At 50.3% G+C, this 17,852-nt stretch overlaps 1 protein-coding gene across 1 annotated transcript in view; it reads left to right on the top strand.

Annotated features, from left to right (window-relative positions):
• Positions 1-16,898, top strand: part of KIAA1671 (KIAA1671 ortholog) — a 133,256-nt gene extending 116,358 nt beyond the window's left edge. The window contains exons 7-12 of the mRNA XM_029227121.1: positions 2,193-2,448; positions 5,336-5,510; positions 6,268-6,392; positions 8,425-8,567; positions 10,748-10,830; positions 12,063-16,898. Coding sequence (XP_029082954.1) covers positions 2,193-2,448; positions 5,336-5,510; positions 6,268-6,392; positions 8,425-8,567; positions 10,748-10,826 — 778 coding nt within the window. The 3' untranslated portion in view covers positions 10,827-10,830; positions 12,063-16,898. The remainder of the gene's footprint in view (positions 1-2,192; positions 2,449-5,335; positions 5,511-6,267; positions 6,393-8,424; positions 8,568-10,747; positions 10,831-12,062) is intronic.
• The last annotated feature ends 954 nt before the right edge of the window (positions 16,899-17,852 follow it).

The raw sequence follows: 17,852 nt of genomic DNA, 5'->3' as shown, positions 1-17,852 counted from the left end.
ATCTGTTGAGCGGACAGGCCGAGCACTGTTGTAAGCACTGAAACATAACATTTAATCCTGTCGCCCCATCTTGCAGAGGCAAAGACTGAGGCACGTGGGGTTGTCAGCAGGGTAACCTGTGCAGCAGTTGGCGTATTTCCCGGCACTTAGTAGGAGCTTGATACATTGCACCCGTTGTTTTAAAAATGCAGTTTTTCTTCTCTCCCTTGGGGGGGATCGAACACAGCAGCAGCTTCGTGGACAACCGGGAGGTGGGCTTGCCGTGTTCTCAGCTCACACTTCCCACCGGCGGGCCACAGGATCGCACGGTGTTTTGAAGTCAGGGAGACCTGGGTCGACCCCGGCATGGCCACTTACCAGCTGTGTCACTGTGTGACTCAGTTTCCTCATCTGTGGGTCTCATGCCCAGGGATATGGTGTGTCCATGGCTGAGCTGGACTCAAACCCAGGTCTCCCATCTCCTTCCCCTGCCCCCACCCGTCAGGAGCGGCCACACCCCTCTGCTGGTTTATGTCCCATAGCTGTCATTGGTACTAAAGCTGGGTGGAGGTTGATGGAATTGGAAGTGGGTAAGAAAAAGGGAAGCACAGGTTCCTTCCAGTACCCACGAAGACTTTTTGTTTTCTTTCCTACTCTGTGATGTGTGTTAATCAGTGAGCGAGTCTGGAAGCCTGGGTGTCCTGGCTTTGTGGTCGCTGTGTGACCCTGGGAGGCCCCTTCTCCCTCTGGGACCTGGCATCTCCCCTGTGTCCTGCGGTCGCCCCCTGCTGTCTCCAGGAGGCACTGCAGCTCCTCCTCCGGGAAAGGGCCCCGGAGCTGCTGTGCTCCCAGCCCTGAGCAGCGGCGCCACCTGCAGCCTCCTCAGTGGTATTTCCCTCATTTTTTGTGGATTTGCCTCAGTCGCACCCCACACCCAAACATCCTGCCTATTCCAAGGAATAAATTCTTCCCCGAGCTGACGAAAGCATAGCTGTGCTCCTACAGTGAAACAGCAGTACACCTGGGTTGCAGGTTCTGCCCAAGGGTGCAGCTCAGGGGTATTTCAGGGCAGACCCTCCTATCAGTGAGGTGGTGTCTGGTGTGCCCGTCCCCCCTTCCTTAGGGTTAGGCTTTCCTGTGCTCTTGGCTTTGGGGTCTTTTTAAGGGGGGAGCGGAGAGCCTATTTAATTTAATGGTTTGATTTATTGACATATTTTCTATCTTGTGTGGTTCCAATTATCCAAGTGGTACTTGGAATACATTATGGGCAGAAATTCCAGGAGGAGAGGGTCAAGGACCTGGATTCTGGGGTCAGGTCTGTCCCTTTGGGCAGGCTACTTCACGTCTCTGTGCCTCGGTTTCCTCATCTCGAGCGAGGTTAGTATTTAATTTCCTGAGGTTAATCCTGTCTCCTAGGGCTGTGGACGTTGCAGGATTATAGGGTAATCACCGTAGGACTGTGAAGAGGATGGAACGATACAATTTTTAGCACAGGGCCTGGTGCATAGTAAGCGCTCCGTAAATCTCGAGTGAGTGAGTGAATGAATGAGTGGATGAGTGAATGAATGGATGGATGAAACAATGCAGGAGATTCCCCCCCTCCTGCTCTCCCGCTGGTGACGGCCAGTGATTATTTGGTCTACATCAGCGCTGTGCCACAGAAATACAGTGCAAGCTGCAAACTCGAGGCAGTTTTAGTGTTCCAGTAGCCATGTCAGTAGAAAAGAAACAGGCAAAATTAATTTTAACGGTATGTTCTGTTGAGCCCAGTAGATCCGAAATACTACCATTTTAACATGTAATCACTATAAAGTTATTAACGCGGTATTTTACGTTCTTTTTTTTTCACTCAAAGTGCCGGGAATCAGTGTGTACTGACTACTCAGGGCCCAGCTCAGCCCTCACTCGCCGCATTGCAAGGGCCCAACGGCCCACATGTGACCAGTGGCTCCCGTATTGGACGGCGCAGGGTTAGAGGGTCTTGAACGGGACATTCTGCACCCATTCTGCACCTGTTCAGGTGTTCTAGAGGCACCATGGACAGCACCTGGCTGGGCCCAGAGTGGTTCTCCTAGCTGGACGTTCTGTCTCTTGTTTCCTGGCATATAAAGCACAGCCCACACCCTACCTTCTGCCACTTCCCTTCCTTGAAATTCAAGTCTCTGAAACAACCTGCCCAACCAGGCCTCCCTCCCTTCCTTCCATTCTCATAGCTTGGCCCCCGAGTCCCCATCCCCGGACAGCAGTGCCACATCGGCTCAGAAGCAGCCCCCCAGCAGCCGCCTGTCTTCCCTGTCCTCCCAAACGGAGACCACGTCTGCTGGGGACCAGCACGATTGCTCCAAGGACCAGCAGAGCACCAGCGTGGACCGATCCAGCACGGACCTGGAATCCACTGACGGGATGGAGGGGCCGCCCCCAGCGGATGCCTGCCCCGCAAAGAGGGTGGACGACTTCTCCTTTATCCATGTAAGTCAGTCGTTGGGAGCACGTGCTGGAAACAGTCATTTCTTCTTAAAGGGACGTTCTAGCATCTCCCGATGAATTACCCCTTTCCCTGGTAGAATCTGTGTGCCAGGGCCCCCTGTGGTGGGTGCAGAGGGCACAGTCTGAGATGGGACTGAAGTCTACATGAGGCTTGTACCTGCCACACACCAGCTGTGTGTCTTGGGGCAACTGTCTTCACCTCTCTGAACCTCGGCTTCCTTGTCCACCTGTAACCAGTACAGTGGGTTTCACAGCTGTGAATGCAATCATATGTGTACAAATTAAAACTGAGCTGAGCCCTCACCTGTTAGGCGAACAGGCCATCTGGCCTCTCACCCCTGGCGGGTGGGAGGTGTCTGCCTGAGGCCTGCAAATCTAGGCGTGCAGCCTGGACTTCGCTCAGACCAATTCTGCTGGGGGTTCTTACCAAGGTCTTGACAAGTGGGACCATGTCCCTGGAGCCAGGGAATCCAAGCCTGTCTGTAAAGGGGAGCCTCCTCAGGCGTGGGCAGCCCTCAGAACTCAGCTCTTCTGGGGCCCACGGAGAGCCACCCTACAGGATGCTAGCCACACAAGTCCAACTGCCTCCTACCCAACCCCTTCTAGACCTGCAGGGGTCAGGCAGTTGTCCTTTTCAATCCTTGAGACACAGGGGTTTTATTATTCTCCTTCGCTGACAATAGGGCCACTGCTCACCCTCCTGACGATGCAACATCTAAATGATGCAAAATCCAAAGCAGACCCTGTCTCCTCAGTGAAGCCTCACGTCCACACCCTTAGAGATGACTACACAGATGCCCCCAGAGAAGGACCATCACTGCTTTAGGTGTGGGGCTTCCTTTAGGGCCTCAAATGGGATTCTCCTTCCTAAATATGGTCAAGGTCTCTCTCTGGCATCTCTAAATAAGGGCAGAAATGAGGAAAGGCACACACTCAGTCTCCATTGGGGCACCTCACTGTATAAACATGGACAGGGTGCAGGTTGTCAGGGTTTAGTTAGGGGATTTATTCAGTTATTCATCCAACAAACATTTATTGAGCTCCAGCCATGTCCCAAGCATTGCTCCAGCTTACACGCCCATACGATGTCACTGTGCCATAGCGTAAGTCTCCTGATTTACCTTCTGGAACACTAAGCCCAAGAGGCAAAACCCCTGCCCCATTTTTATTTTATTTTTTTTTAACTTATCCTTTCATATAACCAGAAACAACACTACTTTTTTTTTTTTAAACATTAAAAAAAAAAAATTTTTGGCCACACTGAGGAGCTTGCAGGATCTCAGTTCCCCGACAGGGATTGAACCTGGGCCATGGCAGTGAGAGCACCAAACCCTAACCACTAGACCACCAGGAACTCCCTCATTTTTGCTGATTCGGGAACAGAAGTGGCCACTGAGTGATTGAAATGCCAGTGTCCCTAAGCACAGGTCCAGCCAATTATTTAACACTGAGGTCTCCCACAGGCAGTGTTTGGAGGCTGAAAGGGGAGGCGAGGCACTAGGGAAGGAATCAGCTTCTGCACCAGCCTGAGGCTGCACGGGTGGCCCTGGGGAACGGGACCACGCCCCCTTCAGCAGCCCCTGCGTTGCTGTGGCTCCCTCCCACTTTCCCTGAGTCTGAGAAACCCGCTCTATTTAGTAGTGACCAGAGATATATGCTCTCCTCTTGAGGACGGCGGACCCTTTATGATTTCCATCTCTCCCCAACTTCCACCAGCCCCACACAAATCCCCCCACTGGACAGCATCACAGCCAGTTTGGGAAACAGCTGTGCAGGTATCAGCCCCCTCCTCCCGCCCCCAATGGGGTGTCTGTCACTTACCGACTTTGGGAAGTGAATCACTGAAATTAGCTCATCATCGCTAACTTAAAAGGCCCTGGGTGACAGAATTTCTCCAAAGTGGACCTGAGAGGAAGAATCCAACATTTCAGGCCAGGACCTGAGCTGCCCAGGAAGGGAGAAGCCCATTGTAGGAATAGCTCACGGCTGCGAGCCTGAGTCAGGTGCTGCTGGAACCAGGACTTTCCATGCCTGGGCTCCCTGAATTCTCTCAACCACCCTGGCAAGGGGATACTATTATCATTCCGTTTTTACAAATAGGGACACCCAAACTCAGAGAGGGTAAGTCCCCTGCTCTGAGGTCACACAGCTGGCATTCAAACTGAGCGGGATTTGAAGCCCAAGCTCCGGGCTCTTCACCACTATCTCCTTGGAGATCACTGAGCCAGAGGCTGCCCACCTTCTTGCTGGGCCTACCCAGGTGGTCTGCCCCCAGCCCTCTCAGCACAAAAGGTGGTGATGTTGGAAACCATCACTGACCCTCCACCTGCCTCAGCTCACAGTGTGATGCTTGCAAACTAATGCCTGGTACTTAGTAGGTGCTCCACCGGCTCCCACCTGCACCCTGAATTATTGTGGGTAGAGGAAGGACCACACTGAGAACCTCTCAGCTCGTGGACCCTGTGTGGAATAAGGTTGTTGTAAGGATTTAGTTAGATGATGTGTTCAGTTATTCATTCAACAAATAAACAAACATGTACTGAGCTCCTGTTAGGTACTGCTCTAGCTTACCTGCTCAGATGATGTCACCAGGAGCGGAAAGCCATTTCCATTATGTGCCCACTGTGTTCCAGGCACTGTGTGGGGCACTCAAGGTTTATTTGATTCTTGGAATCAGCCTACATGCTATATCTCACAGAGCAAGTAGGCTTAGAGTGTTAGGTTCCTACTGAAATGCGGAAATGCTGGCCCATGTACCACCTAAATAGCATTGTGTATCGACACAGCTATGCACACCTTCCTTGGGTGATGCCCCCATTTAATGTTTCCCATGCTTTGTTTCCCCTCTTCTTCCCTGCCACTCCCACAGCAAACTTCAGTCCTCGACTCAAGTGCCCTAAAGACCCGGGTGCAGCTCAGCAAGAGAAGCCGCCGCCGGGCTCCCATCTCCCACTCCCTCCGGCGCAGCCGAGTCAGCGAGTCGGAGAGTAGGTCTCCTTTGGAGGAGGAGGCCAACAGCACGTGGATGTTCAAGGACTCCACAGGTATGCCCCCTCTCCTCCACAGGTAGCACATTGGATAGCAGGAAGGATTTTAAACCCTGGAAGAGCTTTCTGACTTTGAAGGCTGTGGGGTATTAGAACACAATAACATAGGAAACTGTGGTTTCTTATTCCACCAAGCCTTTTAGAAACTAGGTAAAACATTTTTTTGAGGATGATATATTAGTTGGGGCTCCACAGGTTGCAAGGAACTGAGACAACTTAATAGGATTTCACTATTTATGCTGTTATCCTTATTAAATTCACCCTTATCCTCTCTTCAGGTTTGTTTGCTGGTATTTTTCTAGATTCTCAAGTTGAAAGATCAGTTCATTTATTGTCAGTCTTTTGGGGTTTCTAATAAATTATTTAAGGCTATGCATTTTCCTCTAAGGTCTTCTTTGGCTGCATTCCACGTCAAACCTTGAGCTGAATCCTAAAGAACAGATAGGAATTAGCCAGGGAAGGGTATTCCAGATGGAAATATCAACAGGATCAAAGGGGCAGAGGTGTGGAAAGAACATTCCGTGGGTGTGGCGGGGGCAGGGGCGGGTCGTTTCTCTAAGCAGTTCAGTGTTTCCCAAGCCAGAAATAGCAGGAATCAGGCTAGAAAGGAAGAGCCAGTTCGTGGAGAGTTGTGATTCCTTGCTAAGGAGTTAGACTTGATCTGTAGATGGAGAGCCACGGAAGAGTTTTAAGGAGAAGCAAAATCTCAGAATGGAGGCTGCCAGTGACTTCAGTATGCTTTTCTTTGCAACAGAGGAGAAATCCCCCAGGAAGGAAGAGTCAGATGAGGAGGAGAAGACGCCCAGAGCTGAGAGGACGCCCATCAGCCGACCCCAGAGGATGCCTGTGTTTCTAGGCATGGACCCGGCAGCGCTAAAGGTACCAGACTTCATGCCCAGAGCTATGCTTACCTGTGGCAGCAAAACAGACAGGCCCATGTTTCTCACCCTCCTCCCTCCTTCCTTCCCTCTCTCCTTCCTTGCATCCCTCCCTTCCTCCCTTCCTGTCTTCCTCCCTCTCTGTCTAATTTTTGAAATAGTTGAAGATTCATGAGAAGTTGCAAAACTAGTATGAGAGACTTCCTGGGGACCCCTCCTCACCCAGCTTCCCCCAGTGCTAAAGCATCCCATGGCCATGGTACATTATCAAGACCAGGACATCGGCCTTGGCCCGGTGCTATGAACAATACTACTGATATATTTGGATTTCTCCAGTAATCCTGTGTTTCTGAATCTCCACTTCTTTCTCTAGCCCCCACACCTGCTGCTCAGTTTAGTCTTCCAGCTAAGCCTCCATGTGCTCATCTGTAAAGGGGGTTAAAAGTCCACCTTAGGCATCAGGCCCAGTGCTGGATGTCTGGGAAACAGGAGTAAACTAGCCCAGGCTTCTGTTCTTGAGGAATCTGGTGTGCTAGGGGTGGGAGGCACATAAAATGATTATTTTGATTCCAAACAATGTGAGAAGTCAGCATTGGAGCCATATTAATCTGTCTTAAATAGCACCGCAATCCCAGTTGGACTGTGGAATCCTGAGGGCAGGGCTGGGCTGTCTCCCCACCCTCAGCTCCACCGAGCATCTCACAGGTCCTGGGAGGCAGCGGTACTTAATGCAAGTGAGAGAGGGGCCTCTTTTATCCCCAGGCACCATGTGCTTGCAAACTCGCTTTATGTCCCCAGCAACCCTAAAAAAGGTAGCTCTTTACTCCCATTTTACTGAAGAAGAAATCAAGACAAAGAAGCCTAGGTTGTTTGTGGAATTTCTCAACCCCACACTCCATGTGGCCAGGGAGCCTCCTGTTAGGGGCTGTGAACTTGCCACTCCTTCAGTAGATGGCAGCTTTGCTTTTCATGTCATTCCTGGCAAGAATAAAAAGTTGATAAACAGCAGATGCATACTTGCCCCTGTAATTCATTTTACAGGCCTTCAAAACATAAATGTCTTGCAGCAGCTGTCCTGGGCCAGAGGTTTTCTGACTTCTTTTTTGAAGCATTGGAACAAAGCTGCCTTACAGGGCAGCCTAACACAGGGGGCAGAGAAAGGCCCTGCTTACAGGAGGGAGCAGAGGCCCTAGGGGGGCTGCCGGGCTTTCTCTCGAAAGAGCCCTGGAGTTGGAATTGGGCAGACCTAGGACGAATCCTAGTTGTGGAAAACCATGTGACTTTGGGCCAACTGCTCAACCTTTGACCTTTAGGCTACTCCTCTATAAAACAGAGAAAGCCAGTCTCCATCCTGGAAACATGTGTCATATAACTTACACCTGGTGGAGTCCAGTAGCTGGATGCCCAGTGCACAGAAGCTGCCAGGCCGACGATGGTGATGACCGCTATTGCTGGGGGCTCTGCCAGCATTGACTTGGAGACAGATGCCACCTGCCACCATCATACCCCCCCTAGGAATTCTGGGCACACCATTCCAAATCATCCCATTCCCTGTGTACCCTCCAAAAATGGTGGGAGTCCACCCTGCGTTTTCCCTGTGCAAACCTGATAGTCAGAAACCTCACTTATTCATATTCACAGGAGCAAAGAGCTTAAAAGAGCTGGGCCTCAGCTGTAAGATGCATCTCTTGTCTGCATCTCGGGGTTCTCAGGAAACTAAAGGAGATGGAGCGTGCTGTGATGAGGACACCACACATGGTGGCTTTTCAGCCAGAGATAATGTGATTGTGTGGATTTTTCACAGTTGTTTGATCCCAGTGGTCAAGGGTGGCCTCTTGGATTACAAGCCTGACCTCTGATTTTTCTTGGCCTCCACGGTCAGGCAGCATCTCCCCCACCCCTGAGTCTGCTGCCTGGGTCTGTTCAGATGCTGGGAGCCCTGCTGTCGCCATGCAGTGACAAGTGCCGTAGGATGGGACCCTTCCCCAGACCAAGGGCGGGTTACAGACTCCACCCCTGTCTTCTCTTCCCAGGCTCAGCTGCACAAGAGGCCAGAGATGGACAGTCCCAGCGATACCCCCAGCTGGGCCCCACAGCCCAAGACCCCCAAGTCCCCCTTCCAGCCTGGGGTGCTGGGCAGTCGCGTGCTGCCCTCCAGCGTGGAGAAGGACGAAAGGTGAGAGTGTTGCTAACACATAAAAGTTAGGGATTGTGCATGATACTGTTATTGTAATGTAAGAGCTATGATAGAGCAGGGGTTGGCCAACTATAGCCCACAGGCCAAATTCAGCCCACTGTCTGTGTTTGTAAATAAAGTTTTATTGGCACACAGCCATCATTTAAGGATTGTCTGTGGCTGCTTTCCTGATGCAACTGCAGACCTGACACGTTGACACAGACACCCTATAACCTGCAAAGTCAAAAATACTTACTATCAGACCCCAGTGACAGAGGAAGGCAGAAGAAGAGTTCAGAACCCAGACTTGAGGAGGACGGGTGTGGAAAAGGCTTCCAAGAGGAGGGGGTGCCCGATCTGCGTCATGACAGACAAGAGAGGCGGCCAAAGTCACAGCACATGCAAAGGTCCAGAGGCCTGGTAGAACTGGGTGCTGTAGGCTGTGCATGTTATTGGAGCACAGAGTGGGCCGTGGGAAGCAGGAAAGCAAGAGGATGAGAGAGAGAGACAGGCTGAGGCAGAGATGGTACCTGTCTTGCTCTGCGGATGCCAGAATTGCTCTGGAGTCAGCTGAGGGCACCAGTGTTTCTCCAGGGCTGGAGGGACCCCCAGACCAGGAGGTCTGGTTTTGAGCCTCCACCATCAGGCAAGCCTTGCTTGGGGTCCTCAGACCCCTGTCTGCCCAGGGGACCTCTCCTTCCTCACAGACCCCCACCCCACCCTCAGCCAGGTCAGCAATGTCCCTGGGCCCTCCGGGACTGTGGAGTCAGGAGCTTTCTCTGAGATCAATAGAAGTAAGGTCTTGTGTGTACATGTGTTTGATTATAAAAGTAGTACATGCTCACCTTAGGAATTGTAGAACATATAAAATGAATATAAAGCAGGAAAGAAAATCACCCATGATGTGATACCCCGCCCCCCCGCCCCCCACCCCCACCCCGCCAGAAGACTACCATAGTGACGTTTGGGCCTTTCTCCTTCCATTCTTTTTAAATGTAGTCGCGATTACAACATAAAATATATATAGCTTCTTTTCCGGTTTCGTGTGACGATTCTCCCATAGCCATTAAAGTCCTCATAAGTATGATTTCTTTTTCTTTAAAAACTTTTCAGATGTTTTTGTTTGACTTCATTGTTTTTGTTAAAGTGATGTGTTCTCATTACAAGCCATTCTGAGAAACAGAGAAAAATACGTAAAGAAGAAAGTGAAAAATTAGACCCTCGAAAGCGTTATCGTTCGGTCGGTGATGACTCAAGTGCGTTCACTTTGAGAGATTCATTGAGCTGTGTGCTTACGATCTGAGTGATTTCTGGATGTGTGTCCTTCAACTTTTAAAAAAGTTAAAACAAATTGTACCTCCCCCAAATAATTATTGTTATTATTCAGTAAACATAAGATCCATCTATCCGTGTCTTACAGGCATTGTTTTAGTCAGGGTTCTCCAAAGAAACATAACAATAGTATGTATACACGGGGGAGAGAGAGAGAGAGAGAGAAGGATTTACTTTAAGGAATTGTTTTTCACGATCGTGGACGCTGACAAGTCCAAATTCTGCAGGGTAGACAGGCAGGTTGCAGACCTGACGAGGAGCTGGTGTTGCAGTTCAAGTCCCAAAGGCAGTATCTTGGCAGAATTCCCTCTTCTTCTAGGGAGGTTGGTCTTTTTCAATTAAGGCCTTCGACTGATTGGATGAGGCCCACCCATGTTATGGAGGGTAATCTGCTTTATTCAGAGACAACTGGTTTAAATATTAATCTCATCTAAAAAACAAAATAAAATACCTTCACAGAAATAGCTAGTATAATGTTTGACCAAACAGCTGGGCACTGTGGCCTAGCTAAGTGGACACACAGAATTAACCCTTATGGGCATGTACCTGGGTAGAGAGACCGAAGGATGGATGGATATTTGGGTGGCAAATGGATGGATGGAAATAATTTTATGTAAGCGTGACTTTCTCCTGCAGATTATTTCACAGAATGGATGTACCATGATTTATCTAACATTCTTCATTTTGGAGCACTTTGTTTAATTCCTGTTTCAGTCATGTCGACATGGGCATCTTTGCCGCCTGCGAGTGTGGCTCAGCCCCCGCCCACACGGCGGCAGGAGAATTGGGTCCCTCAGGGAGTCCTCGGTCAGGCTCACACTTGACTCCCACTGCCTTTGTGGTTTCAGATCAGAAGAGCCCTCTCCCCAGTGGCTAAAGGAGCTGAAATCCAAGAAGAGGCAAAGCTTGTATGAAAACCAAGCTTGAGCAGGTATGAGGGGCTATGGAGGGGAGACCCGGACAGAGCCTGCAACCTGAGGAGCAGGGGACTTGGGCCGGGAGGCCAAGGCTCAGAGACTTGGGATGCTGTTCCCTGGAAAAGAGAAGGGAAAACGTGGTTGAGGGTGTTTGGGGTTCCCGTAAAGAGAGTGGCAATGATCTGCTTCTTCTTAGGGAAAAAAAAAACACAGTTGGACGGCCTGGGGTGGGTGGAAAGGGCATGGACTCTGGTCTCACGCCCTTGGCCAGCCCTTCTCACTGCATCTCAGGCCCCCTTTATAAATTGAACGGGCAGGACAGCTTAATCTGAAATGTCCCCAATTTCTACATTCCTATACAACCTGTATAATTAAAAATTAATTTGAAAAAAAAAAGAAATTAAAAAATCGAACGATTAGATATGCCCTGATGTGGGCCCCAAATGATTTAACTTCTTGAACTTTAGTTTGCCCATCTGTAAAATGGGGTAGCAGCGCCCATGTTGCCAAGCGGTCCAGAGGGCTCCCTGAGAATGGACCGGAAGTCCCTGGGGGAGGAGCACATAGCTCTTGCTCCGTCAGAGTCAGCTCTGCTCTGAGAAGCACAGGAGACCCACCACCCGTTCTCCACAAACCTGAAATCCAGAAAGCTCGCAAAACGAAGCACCTCCATCCCTTATTTAGTGACAAAACCTGACCTGCATGGATAAAATACTATTTAGACTCTGTTTTCCCCATTTTATATGAATATCCATACATAATACTGCAAGCATATTATATGCTTAATTATGGGGGTGTTGCATAATGTATGTATGTATTATATGTTACATAATATTTACATATAAGCATATATATGTCTGTATATATGTATCTAACAAACTCAAAATTTCTAAATTCCCCAATAAATCTATGCTCTAGGATTTCAGATAAGGGATCAGAGCCTGTGTTTACTTGGTGCTCAGTGCTGTACCCACGATATCTCAGTTAAGCTTCCGGCCATCCATTTGAGGACACCACCAACGCTGGCACCCTGACCTGACCCTAAATTTCACGTTCATTCCATCATATCCAGCCGCCTGCCACCTTCCCCATCCCACCCCTCAAAAAAAAAGTCATCTTTCCTGGCCTGTAGCTTGTGGGGTGGCTGCCTTGGGGAGCACCAGAAAAGTGTTTAGGGCTCAATGATGGGGAGAAATGGCATCTCTTGTTCCCCCTGCTGACACCAGGACTGTCCCTTCCTCTCCAGACAGGGGCCACTGCCACGTCTAATGAACAAGCCTTAACTGTCAGTACCCGAAGACGAGGTCCCGCTGCTGCCGTTGCTTCCTGCACACACCTGGGCCCTTCCGGTCGGTCGGTCTGTCGGTCGGGTGGAGAAGGCTGCCCAATGCCCCCCCCCCTCACCACAGGCTCTCCCGGACGGATGGGGCAGGAAGGCTCACCCTCCACGAGCACGTGCTCTGTCTCCCCGGACAGCACTTCAGGCTGGGAAAGAAGCCAGGCGGCCCAGAAATGTCCATGCTGGTGGTTTTGTTTTGTTTTGTTTAATGTAAAAATGTGCATTTCTACCCATTTTAAACCCCTGCAGCAGCTCCAGGAACATGGATGTAAGGCTGGACCGTCTCCCCTGGTTTCTGAGTCGTGAAAGCGCCTCTTCCCCCCAACCCCCACCCAGGGCTGGTCTTTTTTTGGAAGGACATTTCCAAGGAAGATGAAACCATACATTTCCTGCTGTAACTGTGGTCCCAGCAGTACCACCGGGTTGGGGGCTTTGATCGCTCCTTTGGCGAATTCCTTCTCCCTCTCGAAGAATCAGCAGTTCTGATCTTTAAACACACCTGCCCTCATTCTTTCAAGTGTATTTATCCTCCCAGTGGGGCTGTGTGCAGAGCTTGCCTGTTCCATTGTACATCACGTTTTGTTTGCTTTAGAAGGTGATAAAGCAATAATCCAGCCAACTTTCTTTGAAATTTGATATGTATATATGTTTTTATGTTAAAGAACAGGAGGAGAGGCGTGTGAATAGTTTGCTTGAAGTATCCAATCATCTCAGGTTATCTTATCCCTACCCCAAGCTTTTTAAAAATTCTGATTGTCACCCTGGTGTACACTTTCCTGGTTCCTATTCATCCGAGCTCTGATTTCTGTAGGGTGACCTTTGTCCCTTGGCCTCAAGGTTCAAAAAACTGCAGCCCAAATGGCAGTGCCTTTCCCTCCCAAACATCAGACCCACCCGAGAGGCTTTTTCTCCAAAGTCCCTTTCTGAACACAACCTGAGCTGCTGGCATAAAAGATCTATTCCCAGTTGGTCTCAGGACAAATGATGAATGAGGGATCCTTTTTGTTTCTTCTCACCTCTTCTTTCTACCCAACCTCCCCCCAATTCTACCTGACCAGGTGCTTTTTCTAGGTCCAAATGCAGGAAGGGAGGGTCTTGCTGAAAGCCCTTCTCTGGAGGGGAGTCCCCCCGACCCCCAGCCCAGGAACTCTTGACAGACTTGCTAGACGCTAGGTAACCAAGTATAGGCTTGCCTTGCCTCTTTTTTTTCTTGGCAACTCTAAGCTCATTCCCAGGAATCTCCAAGACCTCTGGGGTCTCCAGTCATGGCTACTCTGTCCTTGTTTTTGGAAATCCTCCACACCAGCTTTCTCCACCTCTTGAGCCCAGGGCCCCAGCAGTCATCCCAGGGATAGCCGGCCCACCGCCATGTCTGGAGTTGCCATAAACTTTGTGCCAACCTTGCCCGGGAGACACCCATGTGTGAGAGAGATGCTTGGGCAGTTCACAGGGCAGCCTGTGATTGCTGAGGGGCACTGGGGCTGAGCTTCTTAATGGATCTTTGCTCAGCAATGGACTTCCCAAGAAGTGAAAGTCTCTCCTAATAAATCCATTCTTTGCAAATGGTGTCAAAACCTGCTTCCCTTCTCCCTGGCCACCCCTCCTTCAGTCTCTGTTTGTCTCCTCAGCTCTTCCTCCCTTATCTCCCATTACCACCTCTTCCCTCTCTTGGGTACGGCAGGATGGAGACCAGTCCCGTCCCTGCAGGTTAAGACAAACACCCGGGCCCGAGAGGGGCTGTGGTTCAGCACCATGGACAGTGACCGAGGTGTGGGTGAGAGGCCCTCCCTCCCTGAGTCCTGTTGGCTGAGCTTTGGCTACCTGATGGGCGGTTGTTGGAGCCCGTCTCCCGGGCAACCTTGTGCATCTGGAAACCTCATGCATGTGTGTCTGGAGATCTGGTCCTGCTCGATCACAGTTTGTATTCTCTTCATTCCCTGAGTTTGTGGTCAGTCCGCTCTCTCTGGCCATTTGGGGATTTAATCCTTTCAGGAACCGCTTCAGTTGATTTTCCTTTCTTACTCTTCAGAGATCCAGTTCATGTTTCATTTCAGTTTTGCTGTAGTGTCCAGGTCAGTAGGTCCTCTAGACACTCCTAGTGTGCTGTGACCCTGACGTCTTTTCTCGCCTGCTGTCTTTCTTTGCCTTTCTCAAGGTGGGAAGGCCCCTTGGTACCATCTTAGGCAGTAGGAAGCCACTTGGCTCTGTTCGGTCAGTATAGTGATACTCACCATGCAAAACTCTCAGTTTTGAATTAGTCGTGTTTCATCCCATGTATACCCAACAGGAAAGAAAAACACTTGAAAACAAGATTGACCTGGAGGCCTTCTGCCTAACCTCCCACACCTGGATTGGAAATAAAGATCCATTTAATTCCTTGGTGATGAGGACACAACTAACTTAACATGCCTTAATCATTTGTATGCAGTCAGGTCACCCGCCCTCATCCAGCCCTCCTCCCCTGGGCCTCTGGCTTTCTTTAAATGAGAGTTTTATACAGAATGCATCAAAAATAAGATGGATAGATAGGTGATGTTTTAAATTGTACTCTCTCTCGCACACACACTCTCTCTCTCTCCCTCCATCCCCCCACACCCTCTTTGCACATCAGCATTTTGAGAGCTGGTCTTTTGATAAGTCCATATCTTTTTCCCCTCCAGTAGATCCCCTTCTTCATGGTCTCTTGCCTAATGTAACAGAAGCCTTTGGCCTGTAAAATTCCACGGTGAGGCCTCAAAAATCAGTGTTGTGGAGAATCTCTCAGTACCACCAGAGAAACTCCAGTGGAAGAGAAGCCTCACTAAACCCCAGTGGAGTTTAGAGTGTTGGGGGCTTTGAGTGACGCTGCCCTGACGGCCTCATGTTGTCTGGGGTTCGGGCAAAGGACAATCAGATGGGGAGGTTTTGCAGGGGACAAGCGAAGTCATGTGCTTTCAGACAAATGTGTTTTCCCTTGTGCTTCCCAGGAAGAAGTGAGGCCAACTCTAGGTATCGGAATAGAGGTGAGCCTGAGGTCTTCAACCTTAGAGGCTGTGCAGGGGATTTGGAAAAACCTTAGGCGTGATCTCCCTGAAGGAGACCTCAGCTGCTCCCACCTGGCGCTGACAGCTGCCTTGTCCATTTACATTTTTCATCACGGTACCCCCAGACTGCCCCAGGAGCTAGGTGTCGTTACAAAGCTAAAAACCCACAGATGTGTCATTGGATCACCTCCAAAACAAAATGCTTGCTTAAAGGTGACGTGGGCCTGCGTGGAAGACAGCGTCCCACCCAAGGAGAGGACTCTCAAGCCAGCCGCTCCCTCTCTCCTCCTCCATCCCTGTGGTCCCTCCCACACAGCCCTGTCCCTTAATACAGGAAGCTAGATGACGGTTGTCTTTGTGTAAACTAGCATTTCAGGGTGAGGTCTGCAGGGAGGTGGGAGAAAAACTCTATCCACCGGGAATTGCGCCGCCTCCAGTTTATGCCGTGGCGAGTCACTACAGTAATGGAGAATCCTTCTATAGCCTCCGACTGTGCCTTTCCTCCTCCAACATGTGATAAAACAGGAAAGCAAAAAAAACCCCCATGGCATCGTGATTCCATGGAGTAGGAGGGAGCCACTTAAGGGAGAGGGGACCTGCCCCACATCTGGAAGGGGGTCCACCTTGGGCCCCACCCCCTTAGGGAGTGATGGATCTGAGCCCTGTGCTGAGAAGCTGCCAGGAGTTACCCTGTTGGAATTCTGGGCAAGTCGAGGGTCTGGGAACATAGAACCGCATAGAAAACCGGTAGGCATGAATGTGCTGAGTCTTGGTCTGTATCTCCTTTGGCCCCCATCACCCCTCTAGAGATTTCTTTCTTTTGTCTAGGTTGGTTCCTGCAGGGAGGGGGCCAGAAAACCAGGTTCCTGGAAAGTCAGCCTGAGATTTCCAGCAAGGTAACCTCTCAGCCGCTCACTGCTCACCTCCCAGAATCTCCTTAAACGGTCACCCTCACACCTGGCACCACACCATCTCCCATGAATCAGCCTGGCACTGTTTTAACAATCTCCGGCGGCGTCACACCTGCTAAAAAAAAAACCAACGTGATGCCGTTGTCTAAAGAATGAGCTCATCCCACATAGCCTTATAGATCCTGTAAATGCGGGGCTCACGAACGTCATCTGTTGTGTTACTGAAGATATTTTGTACCGTGTCGTTCCCTAAATCATACCAACGTCCTACAAGTCCTGCACTTCCCAGATGGTTATGAGCCTCAAAATGCTTTGCAAGATGGAGGGGGGAGTGGAAATATATATACGTACGCTATGTATTTTCCTAACCTTTCTTCTGGGTCCCTTCCTCCGATATTTGAGTCACGATCGAAAAGGAACTCGAGTCCTGTGTGCGAGAAAGTTGGAGCGTCCTGCCAGTTGGTGTCCTTGCAGTTGCCTTATGAACTCACAGGCTCCAGGAGTTCTGAACAGAAGGTGGTCGACCGGCACTTTTATCCAGTCCCAGAAATGATCTCTAATCGTGTGACTGAGAATTCATCTAGAGAAACCTATATTTTTAACATCAAAACAAACAGGGCTTCCCGGACCTCACAGAGTATTGGATGTCTACCAGTACTTTTCTATTTTGTAACTGTAAAGAGGTTTCATACACACAGCAGAGCAGTTGGGAATCTGGTCGACTGCCCTAAAACAAAATGACCTTTGCATGTACAAAGACGTTGCATTCAGACTCTGAAAGCAGCAAATAAAGCTTTGACGCGAGCTGCACTGGAGATGTCAGCGTGTCGGTGTGTGAATGAATGGACTCCCCCATGCATGCATGCCTGTCCCCAGCTGAGTCAGCCTCTCCGCTGTGCGGAGCTGGGGGCCAGACGGAGGGAGGGCGCAGCAGGGGTCCTGGGAAAGGGGGCAGGATCTCCATTCGACGTGGGGTTGGGTCCTCATTCTGCCTCCTCCTGGCTGTGGGGTATCTCTGAACCCCCATGGTTCTCCAGAATGGGGGTGGTGACAGCGATAATAGTGGGCAAAAGTTAAAGGCAGTGGCTCTCAGCTGGGTGGATTGTGTCCCCCGCACGACATCTGGCAATGACAGGAGATGTTGTTTTAGTTATCACACGGAGGGAAGGGAGATGCTACTGGCATCTAGTGGGTGGAGGCCAGGGATAATGCTTAGCATTGTACACCGTGCAGGACAGCCGTCACACCCCATCGCACAGAATGGTCCGGCCCCAGATGGCAGTAGGGCCAGGATTGAGAACTCTAGGTTAAAGAAGTGCGGCCCAGGAAATCTGGGCATATAGTAGGTCTTCAGGGTCCTAAAGGAACTGATGGGCGTTGGGGAGTCAGGCCTGATAGGCTGTCGCACCCCTGTCTTCCCCTTATATCCCCAGCAGGTGGCGGCTGCATCCCAGGTTAAGGGGTTGAGACCAGCCCTGCTCTCCATGGACACCAGAAGGAAGCAGCCTCTTGGTTTGAACTGTCAACAGTAGGCAGGATCCTCAGTGATTAAAAGCTAGAAGGTAGCGCTGTGCTGAGTGTTTTGCTTTCGTGATCTCTCAATGGCTCGAGGAGAGAGAAGCTTCTCCATTTACAGATGAAGAGGCTGTGATTCTGACCTTCATTCGCTCACCCAAGGTCACACAAGTCCACCTGTTTCCAGAGCCCAGCTGTCACCCACACCTCCAGGGATGCAAGGAGGTTGGGTTTTATGCCGACTTGAG

The sequence above is a fragment of the Monodon monoceros genome, unplaced genomic scaffold, assembly GCF_005190385.1.
Source record: "Monodon monoceros isolate NGI ecotype Baffin Bay Population unplaced genomic scaffold, NGI_Narwhal_1 Super_Scaffold_1, whole genome shotgun sequence".
NCBI classification, from domain to species: Eukaryota; Metazoa; Chordata; class Mammalia; order Artiodactyla; family Monodontidae; genus Monodon; species Monodon monoceros.
The sequence above is the reverse complement of the archived record's forward strand: the minus strand, read 5'-3'. Positions and strand labels throughout refer to the sequence as shown.